This window comes from Typopeltis vanoorti, chromosome 16 (genome assembly GCF_054136105.1).
Source record: "Typopeltis vanoorti isolate ZY-2024b chromosome 16, IOZ_Tvanoo_1.0, whole genome shotgun sequence".
Lineage (NCBI taxonomy): Eukaryota > Metazoa > Arthropoda > Arachnida > Uropygi > Thelyphonidae > Typopeltis > Typopeltis vanoorti.
Window position 1 is genome coordinate 30819079 of NC_143564.1, and position 18405 is coordinate 30837483.

Below are 18405 nucleotides of genomic sequence, written 5' to 3' on the forward strand. Positions count from 1 at the left end.
AAACATTTCGCTAATGTAATACAACGCTCTACTCTTACATAAGTGATTACATAACATTAAATTTTCACAAATAAGAATAAACAGAATATTTGAGCTACTTAATCAGCTCTTTCATTACGTATACGATTATTTATAATACACTTTTCGTTATTTTACATATATATTTTAGTTATCATAAATTTCTACACATATTATTATATAATAAATTAATAGTAGGTTAAGTTTAGAATAAATATTTAAATAGCAATCTTCAATTAAGGAACAATAAGTAATCTTTATACAAATTATGATTAATACATAATAAGCAATGTTAAATGTGAATGAAAAAAAATAAATTACACAACATAGTTTCATTCACAATTTAACAAAGGTAAGCGCCAAAATTTAAATCTCCTAAAAAAAAAAAAAAAAAGCGCCAGAGAAAGAAAACGATCGAAACCGTAGCTTTGAATGATTTTGATGTAGACATTATAAGAACTAGTCACAAATTTTACGTAGTCGAGAAAAGAGTGCCAACTGTTCCGAAATTGATTCCTGTGCTTAAAGAAAAAATTAATTTTCCTTGGAAAAGAGAAACTTTAAGGAAAATGCTTCATGAAATCAGATTTTGTTTTAAAAAGTCCCAGAATAAAAGGAAACTTATCATGGAGCGAAGTGACATGTTTTATGTAGAACGCAGTATTTGCACGTATTAACACTCTACGTACATTTTTCCAACTGTTATACAAGCAAAATAGTTACACTTTAAAAACAACAATGTTCGTAAAAGAAAAGCTAAATTTTCCGACCTGTAATAATAAACAAACTCAGTTTGTTTATTATTACATCCCAGAAGACAGACTGATTACCCTATTATCGGAATGGATTCTCCTTTTTCTGACATGCGCAGTAGTTTCGAGGGACCTCAAATCAGTGGGCGAACTATCTCATATTCAAAACGAGGATATTAGGAAAGAACTTGACATTGTCAGCATCCAGGAATGTGTTAACAGATCTAATCTCAGGTGGTATGGGCACTTAAATAGAATGGGAGAGGAAAGATTAGCAAAACAAGTGTTCACTGCCAGGTTGGCAGGAAAACGACCCAGAGGAAGACCAAGATATAGGTGGATTGATACGGTACAAAGTGCCTTAGACGATAGAAATACAAGATCTGATAATGTTGGAGTCTTGACAAGTAACAGACTGATTTGGAGGAAAATTGTAGATAGGAAGTTAGTAATGATGTAATTTTTTCATGTAGTATATCATATCCTGTACACCCCTTGAGAGTATATGGCAGGAATTTGATGATGAAAAAGGATGTGCACTTTGCATTATGGGATACTGAAGCAATTAATATGAAGTCATCCTCTATATACAAGTAGCCTAGTCAGATACTTCATAACCCACAAATTTTGTTTGCTTACGCTTAGATAAAAGATTAAACAAGAATATAATTTCTTGGCAACTTTAATTTAAATTATAACCAAGTGAAAAAAACTATTATTCACATCTATTTAGAAAAGTGATGTGTGCTGAAGACCTGTGTCCAGCATTATGTCAGAATAAAGTCCTTTATCTGAATGCATGTTAACTTCCATTTTGAAACATCTTTTCTGACTAGCCAGTTTACTTCAAGTTATGCTGTCTATATTTTAGACAATGTATAGTAACTTCTGGCTACTTTGACTCATCTTTTCATATCAGTATTTGGTCTTGTGAAACAGATGTACTATGCCAGATACAAATCTTTTAGTTAGCATGCAATGCATGATATAATATTTCCAAATGACTCGTGTAGAAAAAACTTCACAAATATATGAAAAACTGCAAGATTATAATTGCTATAAGCCTTGTTTAGTCACAATATTCAAAATCACATTTACAATGAATCCTCTGTATTTCTGATTATAAAGGAGATGGAGAAGAAATTAAGTCCTTCAATGTTTGATAAAATTAAAGATTTTGGTGTGTGCAGGAGGAGGGGAGGGGGAATCTAAATATTACAGTTCATTTGGATTAAAGGTTCTAACAGATCTCTTCAAAACAACTTTAACATATGAGATGCAAATAGCATTTTTTAAAAAGTTTTTAAAAAGTTTAAAAATTAATTCTGAATGCAGTTACCATATGTGAGGCACCATCCAAACAATCAGAACAAAGAAAATTATTTACCCTAACTCCTAGTTTCCGTTCACTGTCCCCATGGGGCAATCCCAGCAATTTTTCCATGATCCATGGATCCCTAAAAGTTCTCAAGTGGGACTGTATTGAGCAATATCTGCAATCCTGCCTAGATCTCCTCAATTACATTAAAACGATGCCCTTCCAGCAAGAATTTCATCTTAGGGGAATAGGTGAAGTTAAGGTTATTTCTGGTTTGATCTTTGAGTTCCCTGCAGACAGCAACAGGATGTCCCTTCTGGTTGTTGCTCAGCACAAATGTTGCAGCAATGAGTCATGTTCAAAACATCCAACAAAAATGCAATGAACAGTTCCATGTGACAGTCCTACAATCTCACAACCATAATGGATAGTTTGCCTAGGATCTGAAAGGAGAGCATCACAGTTTTGCAATGTTTTCCAGTGTCATGCTTATCGATCATCCAGAATGGTCAATGCTGTCAACAGATGTTCATCTGTCCTTGAAGTGTTTGTATTGCGAAGTTTTGCTTTGGCTCATTTCCAGAAGCATTCAGCAGGTTTCTGCAACAGCTTTTTTTTTAAGTCGAAGAAAATTTGATGCAGATTCTTTGCACTTTAAAATCTGCCATTCAGTTGAAGAAGAAAATTGGCAAAACAAAGTTACAAAAAGCACATAATCCAAGAATGCAACCTCTCAGCTTGCCAGCTGATGGCATACCAATTCACGAACGGTACTGCTCACCTCCTATAGCAGCAGAAGGCCATTTTACAACAACTGTTTTAAGTGCACTATTTGTATTCCCTGAACTTTTGGGCAGCACCTCACTCTCTCACACACACAGCAGCCATAACTGTTTTTCAGGTGGAAAATTTCTGAGAAAACCCATTTTCTATTAAATCCATTTCCTGGAGGAATGCTTCTAAAGAAGAAGAAATTGTTCTTATTCTTTTTAAGGTTCTAGTAGCCAGAAGAGAGCCCTCATAGCTAAGACCTGGGTTCAATTCCAATCCATGATGTGAGGAACCTTTATTTGGCCTCTTTCCAATGAAAGTGAGTTAGCCTGTCTTGCATGGAGGCAAGGGATTTTCTCAACCAGAATCTCTGTTTTTTTTGTCCCCTAGAACAGGCAAACCGGCCCCATACACACACATGGATAATAGCCAAACTCTTAGATAGGTGATGAAACATGAAGCTGGAAGAGCCTCTAAAGATGTTCATTCTTTGTACTCCTCTAGTGAGAAGGTTTAATGCACATAGCAGTCCATGTGAATGGGTTTTCTATATACTCAGAAAGCTAACTGGTGTTTTAGCAAGCGATGAGAGTGTTCAGAAACCGAATACAATGTCTGTCCAAGAATTTTATTTTTCTACTTGCACACTATGTATTTCACATTAAAAAATATGAAATACATAGTGTTTGTGCTTATATGCATAGTGTTACAGAAGAATGAATTCAGTGTTTATTAATTCCAATTTGAGATCATATAGTGCTGAGGTACAAAACAGATTGCTTATCATCCTCATATCAGTGCACTGTTTCACTCAAAAGGCAGAAACACATTCTATTTCTAATAAATTTCTTACAGATATTTCCACATTACTATCTAAATTGGAATCTGCATTGTGTAATTACAATTTTTCTCTTGTCCTTTTAAACCAAAAGCTGCAACTTGCTGTCAGCAATTTAAAGTTCAGTTTCAAATTTCCCTCTTCATTCTTCTTAATGTCATAAAACAGTTCAGATATTCACACTGAATTCAACTTTTTCCTTCTGACAGCCTAAATCATTATCGACATAAGTGGAAAATCATTTCAATGTTTTTGGTATGATTTACATTTATTGTCACGTTCAACTAAAAGAATCTTTACTAATGCTAAATAGTACATTAATGTTAAATTAACATAAGTTACCAGTGCTTTCATCTGCAGCTAGAATGCCTTTTCCTGGAGCTATGATAGCATTAGCTGTAGCTCGCAGCTCCTGCTGAACATCTTCAGGTAAATAGTTGAAGTGGGCCATCCCTAAATATTTTAAAACATGGAATTATTATAATATATAAAATCATTATTGCAGCATTCAAGTTAAAAACTTCATTTATTTAATTCATAATGATAATTTATTCTAAAAACAAAATCCAAGAAATCCAATATAAACAGCTGTTTTTAAATTACTTTATGTGATTCCCACTTAAAAAAAGTTGGGAACCTATAGTACATCAGCGCCACGAGTGCACTAAAGATAGTTTTCCTCTTTTTTTTTTCTTGTTAATTTCAGTCCAGTGAACAGTCCAGGATCGCTTGTGCCTGTGAACGGTATGATGAAAAGTGACCGATACATAAATAATATTGGAGAAAAAAGTGGTGTCAGATCCAGAACGACATTCCAACAGGATCTTGCTACATGCCACACTTCAAAAAAAGTGAGAGAGTTCCTCAAAAATCACAACATGCAATTGCTTAAGTGGCCAGGTACTCCTCTGACAATTAACCCAAAAGAAAATTTGTGGGCCATAGTGAAAGACTTGGAAAATTAAATTGTGATACAAAGGATAACTTAATACAATCCATTATAGAAGTGTGGTTTTGAGATCCAGAAATAAGAAAAATGTGTTCTTAGAATGGTAGAGTCCGTGCCTAAGCGAATTAATGAATTTATTATTAGGAACAGAGGAACACATATATTATTAGGTAAAGTTGCAGTTGCTGAAGAAGAAGAAATTTGGATTTCTTCTTCTTCAGCCTTGCTGAACCTCTAAGTTTCTCTGTTGCATATAAAATCTGCTTCCATTCGTTTTTATCTTGAGCTCTTTCACTCCTATCCTGGATTCTCATCTCAGCTAAGTCTTTTTGGATATTATCCTCCCAGCACTTCTGAGGTCTGCCTCTAGGTCACTTTACATCACGCTTCATCTTGAATGCTTGTTTAGCCATTCTCTCCTCACCCCATTCTTTCCACATGCCAAAGCCATCTCAATCTGTATACTCTGATTTCATATGCTAGAAGTGGGGATCTATAGAGTTCATACAGTTCTTGATTATGTCTTCTCTACTCACCTGTTGTGTTGTCTTTTACAGATCCATACTTTTCTAAGGATTTTATTTTCCAAGATCTGTGAGGCTTTTGCATCTTGGCTTTTATGCTCAAAGTTTCTTCTCTACATAAAATAATAGGTCTAATGATTGTCTCTTATACTTATTTTTTTTTAACTCTGACAGAATTTTGGATAGAATAAATGATGTAGTGAATGATAAGATCTATTGGAAGCATGAATTCTAGCTTTTATTTCTGTACTAATTTTGTTATCTCAAGTAATCAAATGCTCTAAGATATCTGAAAGAAGCAAGCATATTTAAATTTCAGGTCATTTTCAGTTTGACTGTGATTTGATATCTGGATACAAATATTCCATTTTATATTGGTTGATTTGTAATCCTAGTTTGTTTTTCAGTAGTAGTTTTGAGTTTTCTAAATGTTATACCAATGTCTTCAGCATTTTCTCCAACAAGGTATATACCATTTACATATCTTAACATTACTGTTATGTTTGTGTTATCTTTTACAGCTTTTTTGAATATATTTTAGTTTAAGTAAGCTGGAGTCTTACAGATGACAGTTTATTTAGTGAAGAATAATCAAGTTTGGATGTTGAAATGGTAATGCATATCATTGATATTAAGCATTTAGATGCTTGTACTTTTTTTTTTTTTTTTTTATTTAACATTAAAACTGTTTTAGTTATTTGAAGGTACCTTTGTATTGTTTTTTATTTGCATTTTTATGGGAGATTTTAAGCTGCAGTGACACTAATTTTTTTTATGCCATTCTCTCATGGCAGTGAAATATTGAGAAAATTTATAGAGCAAGGGCATGCAGCAAGGATGAAGAACTTTTGGACACAACTCACATATATTAAGTCCCCTCCTCTGTCTCTCAGGACATGAGACTTCATCTAGGCACAACCTGGCAGAATATGAAGTGACCACATTTGGATTATTCAACACAGATGTATGATCATCACTTAGGTTCAAGATGAGAAAAACAAGTGAAAAATCTAGTAGTCAATAACCAAGATGATAACTAGCCTATGGAATTGCAAGTATGAAAATAAGCTGGCTTGATTGGCCAAGCTGAGAACAAGTATGTCATGAACGTTTGTAAAAGTATGCTCTGGACAAGCTTATATATAGCTGCTTGAGTTTATAAAGCTCATCTTAAAAAAAAAGATTGAAACAATAAGAGGATCTTACAGTGTAGGCAAGCAAGATTTCACAGTTAGTTGGCAGAGATAGAAGAGTCCATTTAGATTCTTCCTAGAAGAGCACTCACAATAAAAATTAAATTACAATTCAAAACTAAGTTGTTCAAAAGCATGCACAAATGTGACACTGTTTAATGAACAGATATCATTAAAATACTCTTGAGTACAAGATAAACTGTTAGAGTGCATCTTCACCATTATCCTAATGTCAACTATCCCTGCTGGAAACAACTATTATGGTTGAATCTTTCTTCCATTCTATCAAATACGACTTCTGATTTATTCATACTTTTTTCAACTTTCTTTCTATTATTTCATGTTAAAGGTTTAATGGAACATTAACAGCACTGAGAAAGGATTAAAACTAATTTTAATACTTACAATATTTCATCTCTGTCACAGAGACATCTTCAGGGATTACAAAAACTTTTTGTAACAACACTGAGAAGACTTTTACACCTCTATACTTCAGCATTTCTGGTCGAATATCATCTACTGCAGCTGCCTTTCCACATTTCAAGTTTTTGAAACTTTTTCTACCTCAAGTATTGGTATGTACTCCTCTTCAAAATTTTCTAGTACAGTTCTGTCACTGCTCTTGATGTTTATTCTTCCTCTCAGTAGCCTATGATTGCTATCACAGATAAACTAGTTAACAGATACAACTAACATTCCCATGCTGCTCATAATATAATTTCAATAAGATCTTCTCCATTGAGAGATTTCCAGGTCAACTTTCATTCCTTAAATATCAGTCTTTGTCCTCTCTCTCATTTCTCTGACCCATGCCTTGCACCACTAAAGCACTTTCTCCCTATTTTCCTACTTTACAATTAACTTCCCATTGTAATTTTCCAGTGACATGCATTATCTCAGAGTTTTAAAGATATTCTCAAAGAAATTTGAATATAATGTAATCCATGATAAGCAATAATTGTCTGGAAGAATGTTTTTTTTTTCTTTTATGTTAATTCCACACATGAGAGGTGGAGAGGCCTATAAGCACATTAGTGCCGTGTGTGGGGGGGGGGGGGATGCAGATGAGGGCTGAAAAGTCTCCCCTACTACTTAATTCTATTATACACAACAACCATCAATGCCATCTACCACCCATCACTGACAGTATTTATTGTCTGTAAATTGTGTGTTCCGATGGTTGATTTGCCTGTATAGAAGATGAAAAATTTTAAAATCCAAGTTTCTTGGAGGAAAAAAACTTTACTATCTCCATATGAGAATTTGTGATATATGTGCTGAGTGAATCTGTAAGAGAAGGATCATCTGAGTCTAACTGCTCACCTCTGGACAGCATCAATGATTTAAAGGGCAGTTTTAGGTGCATCACACCAAACATATGAGCATATTCTAGTCATGGGTATATAGTTAAGAGTTAGGTGTAAAAATAGCCTCTTGAACAAAAGAGGCTGCCTAGTTTCTTGGCTGCTGTGGAGGCTAATGATGTGATGTGTTTATGCTGGGAGAGATTGGAGGTAAATATTAGTCTGAGTAGAGAGATCTGATCTTGGCTGGTAATCTATATAATATTGAGCACTTTTGCAAGAGAGAAAAAAGGCAAGATTCACTATAAATTAAAGATAAGAAATTAGATTCTTGGTTTACTCCTTTATCCAAGTGTAAGCAAACAAAGTTTGCACCAGAGGTATTTTCAGGACTGGAGCAACTCGTATATAGAAGCTAATGATTTCGCATCACTTGTTTTAGTGTTATCCCATAATGCAAAGCACATATCCTTGAGGACATGTATAATGCTATATGTTATGGGAAGGGTCACTACCCAGACCAGTTTTGACCTTTGAGGTTTCATCAGTGGGAGAGAGACCAGAGGTGATACTAAGGTTGAAGTATTGCAGAAGTCATATTTTCATATACGAGTAGCCAAATAGGTATCACACCTTATTATTAAAATACCCTGGATTAGAGATAGTTGTTGAAAGTTTTTCCACTTGGTTATACTATAAATTAAAGATACCAAGAAATTATATACTTGGTTTAATCCTTTATCCAATTGATACCTTTTGGTTACTCATATGAAAATATGAGTTCTGCATTACTTCAACCTTAGTATCATATCACCTCTGGGTCTGGCTCCCACTAATGAGATCTCAATAAAGGTTGAAACCGATCTGGATAATGATCGTTCCCATAATACACGTCTGTAAGGATATGTGCTTTGCATTATGGGATAATACTAAGGCAAGTGATGTGAAGTTATTAGCTTCTATATACAAGTTGTCCCATTCCTGAAAATATTTCAGGCACAAACTTTGTTTGCTTACACTTGGATAAAGGATTAAACCAAGAATATAATTTCTTGGTATCATTAATTTATAGTATAACCAAGTGGAAAAACTTTAAAAAGACAAGGCTATTTTGGTGGCACTGAACATGACAAGGTTGTCCTCACCCCATTGAAGGATAGTATGTATATCAATGTTCAAGACACTAAGTTGTAGATGACCTTGTAGCCTGGGAGGTTAGAGTACTGCATGTTCTCAGTCAAATGAGTAAAAGTACTAACATCTGCAAAGCTGTGGATAGAATTAGTGAAGACTGAGTAGATCATTTTTGTACAAGAGAAAGAAAGTAAGCAATGGCACTCCTGCACTGATGGTGAAGCCCGAAGAAAGGGCACCATCAACCATGACATGCAGAGAATGACCAGAAAGGAAGCTAGTGTTGGATTCTGAATGAAGAGAAATTTAAATTATTAATACTCTCCTCAGAATCCAACAATCCACCATGGCAAAGGCTACATTTGTAAATATTATTTAATGTAAATCACTTGTTTATAATTTAATATTCATATAACTACCTTTAATTTTATCTAATATTTAATTATTTAATCAAGAATGTATGTATTAATAGTAGAAAAACTCTGTGATAAAATATTATCAAGCTATTTTAATTATTACTATGTTAATATTATAAGAACTTGTATTTGATAATTTAACTGCGCATTATTTGAAATGTAAATATTCTCTATTTATTCCTGTTTGTAAAGTTTAACGTTATGTAATAGCTCAATTTTATTATATTTTGTTTTGTTGTCATGGAAACATATGTAAGTGAGCGAGCACGTTTTGGAACACCGTGTGAGGTTTATTGAAAAGAGTTTGGAAAGAAATCATGTGAACAATTGAGGCGGGAAGAACGGATATAAAAAGCGAGGAACGCTGGAAAAGGGGGAGGATGAGAGATTTATAAGAGAGAGATTGGCATTAGGTTGGAATCGGAGCATCCAGCATTCGGAAATCAGAGTGCGATAATAGCGAGTTGGCAAGTCACTCAAACAGCTAAATAAAGTCTAGTGCATATAAAACCTCAAGTTAAGGAATTATTGTGTATTGCCTTAATTCATAAGAGATCAGTAGTATTTCATGCAAGAACGTTTGTTTATGTGTATAGTGACCGACGATTAATTCAGTTATTGCTTAGAAGATTTATTTAATGAGTGCTGTATACTGTTTAAGTGTTTACAGTTATAAAAAGTGTTTACGTATAAGTAGGTGAAGAAAAAAGATTATCAGTAAGATTATTCCAACCATTAATATTCCTATGCAAAGATGTGTGCAAGTTTCATCCTAGAATTTCCTTATGTTAACAGTAACTATCGCAAAGATTAACTGAAGTGAAAATTTAGAAGTGCTTGCTTGTAAAGCGGTGTTACTCGATTTTATTGTATTTTGGAACTTAAGGAACTGAGAGAAGATTGTATTAGAGATGACAAATTTACCATTGTCTGAGTTTGTATAACAGTATTATCAGAAAGGCTGAAGTGTTTCTAATGACTTAATTACTGATTTGATCTTAAGTGTAAAATTTGTGATTTTAAAATTAAATGTTTGTTTTTGTTAATCAAAAGATGTATTTTGCCTGAATCTCTTTTACTGCACCATTCATAAAATATTCGAACCAATGCAGGTAAATTAAGTAAGTCAAATATACTCAGCCAGTATAATTCAAGGAGAGAGTTGAAGGTTGATTTTTCTTCAATTCTTGAACTAATTCAGACATAGAGTGGCGCAGTCTATAAATATAAATTTTCTCTATATTTGAATTAGAAACCAACTAGCAACTATTTTTAGGTTAAGAACATCGTAGTAAATAACATGTCGGATCCAGAGTATAGATTAAGACGAAGTAGGATCCAACACTAGCAATCCAATTAGAAAGGATGGCAGGTAGGTCAAAGGATGTAGTTTGTTCAGCAGACCCTGATATCAGAGAATCTAAAGCTCTAGAAATGTCAAGAGTGACAGCACAAGTTTTACTGAACTTTTCCAATGCACGTGTCCAGTGTTAGGTGATGCAAGTTACAAGGTGAACAGTGGATCTTGAATGGCAAAATCCTCACTGATTAAGTGATGGGCCTTTAGGTAGTGGAGAGGTTTGTTATTGACGACTTTCTTCATTATTTGGGAGAGGAGAGGGTTGATGGCAATTGGTTGTAGTTTGATAGAAGACTATCTATTTCCCCTTTTTGGAATAGGATGGATATGAGATTGCTTCCACATGTACTAGCTATGTATACTAAATTATAGAGACAATACAGGACAGGTAATGGTTTGGTTAACTCTGGAGCACAATGTTTGAAAACAAATGGAGAGATGCCGTCCAATCCAAGTTATTTAATAATTTTCGGTTGGCTTTTTGTCAAAAAACTACATGCAGTGTTGGGATTTCAGTATGGTAGACAGTGGTTTCCCTTGGTCATCAATTATGCTAGGAGGCCAGCTTTATTCTTGGGTGAAGTAACTGGTGCCTCAGGATGAGAGATGTGAAAGTGAGTGAGCAGAAGTTACATTCAATGGCCTTAGCAAAGGATAGAAGGCATAGCTTCTATTTGCAGATTTTATACAATGCAAGTATTCTGTTATTGGTCTTTATGAAATTGGATTTAGATATGCCGAAGTATGAATCTGGAATTCTTGATACAATTTAAATAAGCTCAAATACTTTTTTTTCTTCAACTGCTCCGATACATTTTCTGTTGAACTAGTACTTGGAAAGCTGATAATGATTCTGAGTACAATGGGTGATTAAGGTCTTCATGCCAGTGAAGATAATTTCTTCAACATGTTAGGGTCAGATCAGCAGAAGTTCTGGAGGTCATCCCATTTGGTGCCTTTATAGTGCCAGAGGATGAGAAGCTGAGAGTGGCTGAGAAAGTGTGTTCTGTGAGAGAGGAGACCGCTACAAGATTCTAAGTTGGGGGGGGGGATAATCTCTATGGTGCATTTGGAAGAATTAAAGAGATCCAAAGTACTGGGTGAGTGAAGAGGGTTGTCAGGAATTCGTGTAGGTAGATGGCAAAGATTTCCTCTTGTGCAGCTCAAAGGGTGGCATTGGTAAAGGGAAGCCAGTTGGATTTGTAGATATTAATTGCCTAGGAAGATGACTTCACTATTTGGATAGCTTGACTGCAGATGGTCAAGTTTCATGGAGAAGAATATGAAGAGATACAAGTAGTTAGCATTTTTGAGAATGGTAAATGTAGCAGATGAATATTACTACATGGGACAAGGAAACCTTGAACCAGAGAAGGTCAAAAGTAGGGAATTCTAGATTACACACATAGCATGCCAGAGTGTGGCTAATCTTACAAAGGCACAAGTGCCATCCATGCAATGAAAGTAACTGTATTGTGTAGTATGTAATTTGAACACTCAAGGTGAACATGGGCAGTAGTGGGTCAAAAAATCAGCTAATGCCTATTATTCCCATATAGGGAGTAGGCGAGGCCGTTTTAGTCCCATTTAACTTTTGGAGACTGAGTGGGCAGTTCAATCTCCACTGGTACCTAATTGGAGACAGCTGGCCCAAGACTATCACTAATTAAGCGGCACGCAGTGAAGAGAGATGGCTCAACAAGTGCTACCATCTCGTGGTCCCTAACATAATATATTTAATGTCTGAAATAGTGTGGGTTCCACAGTCAATTTTCTCGAGTTTCCGGGATGAAAAACCAGAGTTTCCGGGAGAAAAAGCCCGCTTGCCTGTGCCAGAGATGGACTAACTCAGGAACCGGTCGAAAAAAGGCTTAGAAAAATTTCCTCTAGTCACCAACTAGATTCGAAACCAAAAAGTCTTCTTTCGTGTGGTCAAGCACCGTGGTGTGCAAACGCCACATTCACTGAGCTACACAGGCTCTGGGCAGTAGTGGATGTAGATGTTATTTGGTTCAAATAACATCTAAATTTCTGTCAAGAGGGTGGTCTGGGTGACTAAGTGATGGTGAATATCATTTATGTTAATATCAATGCCATGGATGTTAGTGAAGTGGATATGAAAGAGAGTTTTTAATGAGGAGATTATGGCATGGTTTGTATGTAGCGATTCGTTGCAGTGTGCATGTGTATTTTTGATTATTGTAGTTAGTTTATGAGAGATTCCTTTTTGTTGCAGTGTCACTGTAAAGTTCATTATTAGTTTGTTCATGGTCATATGGAAGGATCAAGTAGGGACATGCAGCAAAAGAAGATACTCTTGAACATGACAAAAACAACATCCGTACAAAGAGTGACTAGTCTCCTTACCATAACATGGCTGCGACAGTGTCTCCTGCATACCACTTCTCAAACTCATTCTTCAGGTGACCTGCCACATACTATGCCAGATCACATATATGGTGGGGGACCCTGCCACATATTATACACCAGTTGATCAGGAAGCCTCCAAATTTGTTACTGACAGGTTCAGGTCTGTGCGTTAAATGGTAGCCAGCCTGCAGCACCACTGTTTTAACTGATATACCATTGAAAAGAGGAGGTTATGGGTCTCTTGGCATTGTCTTGAAGGTTATCGCTCCCATTGCACAGAGGAGGGAGAGGAAGGAACAGAAACCTGAATCCCTGCTCTGGAGACCAAAACATGGTCTATGCAATTTCAAGCCTCCAATAAGCCAGGTGGTGGTATTTCACAAGCAACAAAGGTCATGCGTCACCAAGTAGTCTGCAAGAGGAACTTTTTGTGATGCTATATAAGCAAGACAAAAAGACAAATTTGTAACGAAGATTAAAATGTTTTTTTACATGTAAAAATACCAGCAAAACATTTCTAGAATATATGAAAAATTAATGAATTTTTGATATTAAATTTTTTTTTTTTTCACAAAAAATGTGTAAGCATTTTTAAATAGGAAGATTTGTGAGCTGGTGGTGGTTATGGTCAGTGGGATGGAGCAATGCACACTGAAGACAGCTCTCAGACTGGCATCACCAACCAACCATTTATCTAGATACCCACTGCTTTATATACATATACACATTCTTGTGAAAAGTTATTTATGGTCTTGCATTTGTCAAGAATGTAATCATCTGCAATTATATTGATTGGAAATGAAAACAGATAAACATTTTAAAATCTGAGAACATAACTCACTTTGCTAAGAAACAGGTAAGACTAAGTAAATGTCTGACTTAACTCTTTGCAAGTGATAACATGCAAAAATATATTTATTAAGATCCTTACATCAATCGATCATTTTTCTATCCAAAATGTGATATGAATATATGCACATAAAGACAATGCAAGTTTCCAATCCTCTCTCTCTCTCTCCCCCTCCAATTCCCCCCCACCACCACCAACACAAGGAATTTGGGACCTTGCATTTGTATCTTGCACAGGGATTTAAAATATGGAGATGATCGTGAAGGGTTATAGTTGAACAAGATAATGAAAAATCATTTTCCCTTACATATATTCAAAGTATTCTTTGTACTCTCCATCCATAGCTTATAGGATGGAGAGCACCATTTGGCTAACTAGTGAAATAGTTAACTTTTTTGCATAATGGCAAGATTTCTTGATAAAAAGTAACCCTAAAAACTGAATATTTAAGAAATTTTGATTTAAAAAAATCATTCAGTAAGTGGTTCTACTACATCATTGGCAGAAGCCAATCTCCAGTCTTCTTACTTTTCCTATTTTTGCTTTAAAAATCTTAATGTCCTCCCATTTATTTATATTTCCTTTGATTTAACAGAAACATATCAGAAAAATCTTGTCCAAAAAAGTCTCCCAGTTCCAATCTCAATCTAACAGATAAGCTTAGGTGTTGATGGTTATGCATGCCTTAATTTTTTTAAATGGTATTAATAACAGCAAACAATTTTATCAAAGAGACGATTTATTTACTGCTTATATTTTGCTGAATTTCAACTCAGCATCAGAGCACAACACACTTGTACATGCAACAATGAGTGAGTGAAACAATACAATTGCAATGAACAAAAGTCCTATTTTTGGCACCCTCTAACAAGGGGGGAAAAAAAAAAAGAAAAAAAAAACAGCTATGCAGGAGTTTCTCTTATGATAAAAGTCTCCCAGATTTTTGGCAAATTAATGCAACCCTATTTGTTAAGGTTGGGAGAATTCTTCAAAGCCATTGCTGACTCAAAAAATAATCTTTCAGATCTGTAATGACTCCTAAATAGCACATTCATTTCCTTCAATCTAATCCTATGTGAAGGATTGTCCAACACATGGTCTGCCAGTCCTGACTTGCCATAGTAATAGTAGCGAATGTATTTTTCATGTTTTTCCAGGTGAATGTTAACTGATCTTCCTGTTTGCCCATAATAGGCCAAGTCACAGTCATAGGGAACTTCATACACTTCTGGGTGTGCTAAAGGGTGAAGTTTATCCTTAGGTGAGCGGATCAGAGTTGCTAGTTTGACACGAGGTTTGAAAGTGATGTGAAAGCCATGCTTCATCAGTACTTTGGCTATCTTTTCTGATGTACCTCTGACATAGGGAATAGAAATGGTCATGTTGTGTTTTTGTGTATTAGGGGAGGGCAGAGTAATGGGACTATGTAGTATTTTATCTATTTTGTAGGGATTATAGCCATTGGTCAAGAATGTATGATGCAGATATTTGAGTTCTGTGGTCAGAGATGTATCCTTTAGATCTTTTGTCCATTGCAATTGTATTGTTTCACTCACTCATTGTCACGTGTACAAGTGTTGTGCTCTGATGATGCCGAGTTATAAGCAGTAAAAAAAAAACATCTCTTTGATAAAATTGTTAGTTGTTGTTAATACCGTTAAAAAATAAGTCACGAGTTCTGATCTCAGTTTTTCTGAAATCCATGGTCAGAGATAACTTCTGGGTTGCCTTTTTATTTTATTTTCTCCTATTCCTACTGACAGCTATGCTGCATATTGAAAATTATGCCTGTATTTTATCCATTAATAATAAAAGCAAATCTAAACAGCTCTCATTCAATTTCTCACTTCAGTTATTTCTGAAGTAATAAATTAATAGAGAAAACCATTAATAGTCAACTTCCCTGAAAACATCAACCAATTGTCAGTATAGTTTCCACATTACCGATCAACAAGCAATCTTGTTGCTTAGATTACTTATTTTTGGACAAATGCCATGGAAAAGACTGGGGATATCTAGTAACTGCTCTTGATATCTCTAAAAGGCAATTTGATATCTGGCATAAAAAGGCCTATTAGGTAAGTTTCCATCATATGGGTCATCTTTGACTGCTTCAAGCAGTCTATCTACTGGCTTTCTTGCTAGCTAGAAATTAAGGTGATGAAACAGGTGGATGGATTTTTGTCCTCAACTAAGGAGTGGTTCTGCAAGTTAGATCTAACTACTTTATTTTTAGTAAATATCGACCTTCTCCAGCAGAGAGCAGTCCAAATCTAGCTTTCCTGATGATGTTGCAGTACATTGCACTTATTTTTCTCATTTCACAAATCTTCCATTATAAAAATCAAACTTCTAAACAGCTCTATGATGAAGCTGAAAGAAAGGAAAATATGTTCTTTGTGCGCACGTGTGTGTGGTGGGGGGGGGGGGGAATCCAGAGTTCAGTTCTCATTATGATGAAAAGAATTATTCAGCTGAAGAGTATTTGATCTCATATGGAGATAGCAGGGGTTTTCTCCATAAACTATCCTACATACAGGCAAATCAGCCAGAGAACACATGCAGTTAACAAATAAAAATACTATTCATGGACAGAGGATGGAACAATGTGTTCATGGTTTATGACATAACATTAATGGGTAGTGATGGCACAAGGTAGATTATGTGATGCAGAAAGGGTGGAGTACTAAGTAATACTGAGGCAAGGCACAGACTGTATGGAGTGCCCTCCCATTATAGGTTCTTGGACTCTCACAATAATAATCCTTATCACACCAGAACCATTCTTTAAGAGATTCTGATAACCATATTAATTTCAGCACTATGCAAAATTCCATCCTATTTCACTCCAAAACAACAAATGTCAAGTATTAAGTCATCAATAACCAAGAAATCAGGCTCTCGTTCACCCAAGGCTTACATAAATCTGTCCACCTACTGAAATTGTGCCACAGTCATAGGGCACCCCCCCCCCCCGCCTTACAGTTTTCCTAAATATACTTGATTTAGGACAAAAGTACCAATTAGGTTGATTGATATCTTGTCGCTCACCAAAACACTTTATTTTCTTTCACACAGATGTTCACCCTGTCTTAGATTATGAATGGAAGTATTCTATAAATACTTTCATAGCCATCACTCATTCATTCATTAGCATGAGTAATTCCTCCCCTATCCTCTGAATAACAAACCAAGTGAAGCAGTTATTCAAATACTGCTACACAGTTCTATTATAACGCTATTCGTTTGGCAGTCCAGGTCGGCAAAACAGTAATTAGGAAAACAATAATTAAAATGTATATATAATCACCCTGAGCGGATAGTTTAGCCTAAACTTTTGAACATAAAGTTTCATAACTGCTGTAGTATCTCAGTGGGCATTTCCAACTTTAGTCCCTGTTGGAACCCCCCCCCCCGGCCCATCCCTTATGTATGAAAGAGCTAAGGAGCAAAGTGTTGCATTACATGGTTCCTAACTACGCGGAATCACTAGGTGGTCAACTTGCTCTTTCACCGAATATTTTAAAATTTCTTTTTCGGAAGTTACGAAACATGTATGGGTAAAAACCGTAGTTTCGAATGCAGATAATACAATATACTGAAAAGATTTAAATCTGTTTGGAAGAAGAAGTCAAAAGATTGCTTATTTTAACTAAGAATAAGAGAAAATAATACGGGGAAAAAAAGTGTCAGTAGTCTCCAAATAAGATACCATTTTTTTTAAATATAAATAAACAAAATGAGCAGGTAAAATACTAAAAACAATTGCGCAGTTACAATCAGCTGATATTAACCTGCTGCACAGCAAGAAATATGATAAAATAATAACTAAACAACCTAGAAATATAGTTTTAAGCAAATTAAACATTACTGTTATGTACAAAAATCCATTATTACCTTTTTCTTGAGTTTCACCAGTAAGTATCTACACGGACAGGATAGTTACTTGTCTAACAGAATGCCACCTAGGACAGCTGAAGGTGACCTTCTTGTTTAAATCACAGTGAAATGTGGGCGGGCACATTGGGGAACAAGAAGGAGATACCATTGGACGTTTTCGAAAATTACTCAGCCAACGGCAGATATAAAACAGAGGGCGTCATTGCAAAGCGCAATTATATATATCGCAAGAATTAAATCATTAGTGAATGTTACAAAAAGATTCTTACAGCAAACCTAATCCATATTATCTGCACTCTCTGATGCACAGGAAAAAAATCTCCCCAGATTCGATTAGGATTACTGCTTGGAACGCCAACAGTATCAAAAACAAAGTGTTAGAAATCCAGGAATTATAGATATAATCCAGACATATTTCTAATCAATGAAACTCATCTGAGGCCTGCTGACAACCTAAAAATCGGAGAGTAACAGATTTACAGAAACGACAGACATGACTATAGAGGAAGAGGTAGTACAGCCACCCTTATCAAAAACTATATCAACTATCATTCAATAACCAACCCTGCAACCACCAACCTCGAAATCACAGGCATTCATGTCCTCACAACCTCAATTGGAAACCTAAAAATTTTTGCTGCTTACAACCCTCCATCAAAAACATTGTTGACCTCAGATCTGGATGCCATCCTTGGAGTAAAAGGACCG

The 18405-nt window shown here is 35.4% G+C and overlaps 1 protein-coding gene across 2 annotated transcripts in view; it reads right to left on the reverse strand.

The window, feature by feature from the left end:
- Positions 1 to 17849, reverse strand: part of Ald1 (fructose-bisphosphate aldolase) — a 106918-nt gene extending 89069 nt beyond the window's left edge. For both annotated transcript variants that reach the window (XM_090406322.1, XM_090406321.1), the window contains exons 1-2: positions 17695 to 17849; positions 4040 to 4150 (exon numbers count right to left, since the gene is read on the reverse strand). In XM_090406322.1, coding sequence (XP_090262448.1) covers positions 4040 to 4148 — 109 coding nt within the window. In that variant the 5' untranslated portion in view covers positions 4149 to 4150; positions 17695 to 17849. The remainder of the gene's footprint in view (positions 1 to 4039; positions 4151 to 17694) is intronic.
- Positions 17850 to 18405: the final 556 nt, after the last annotated feature.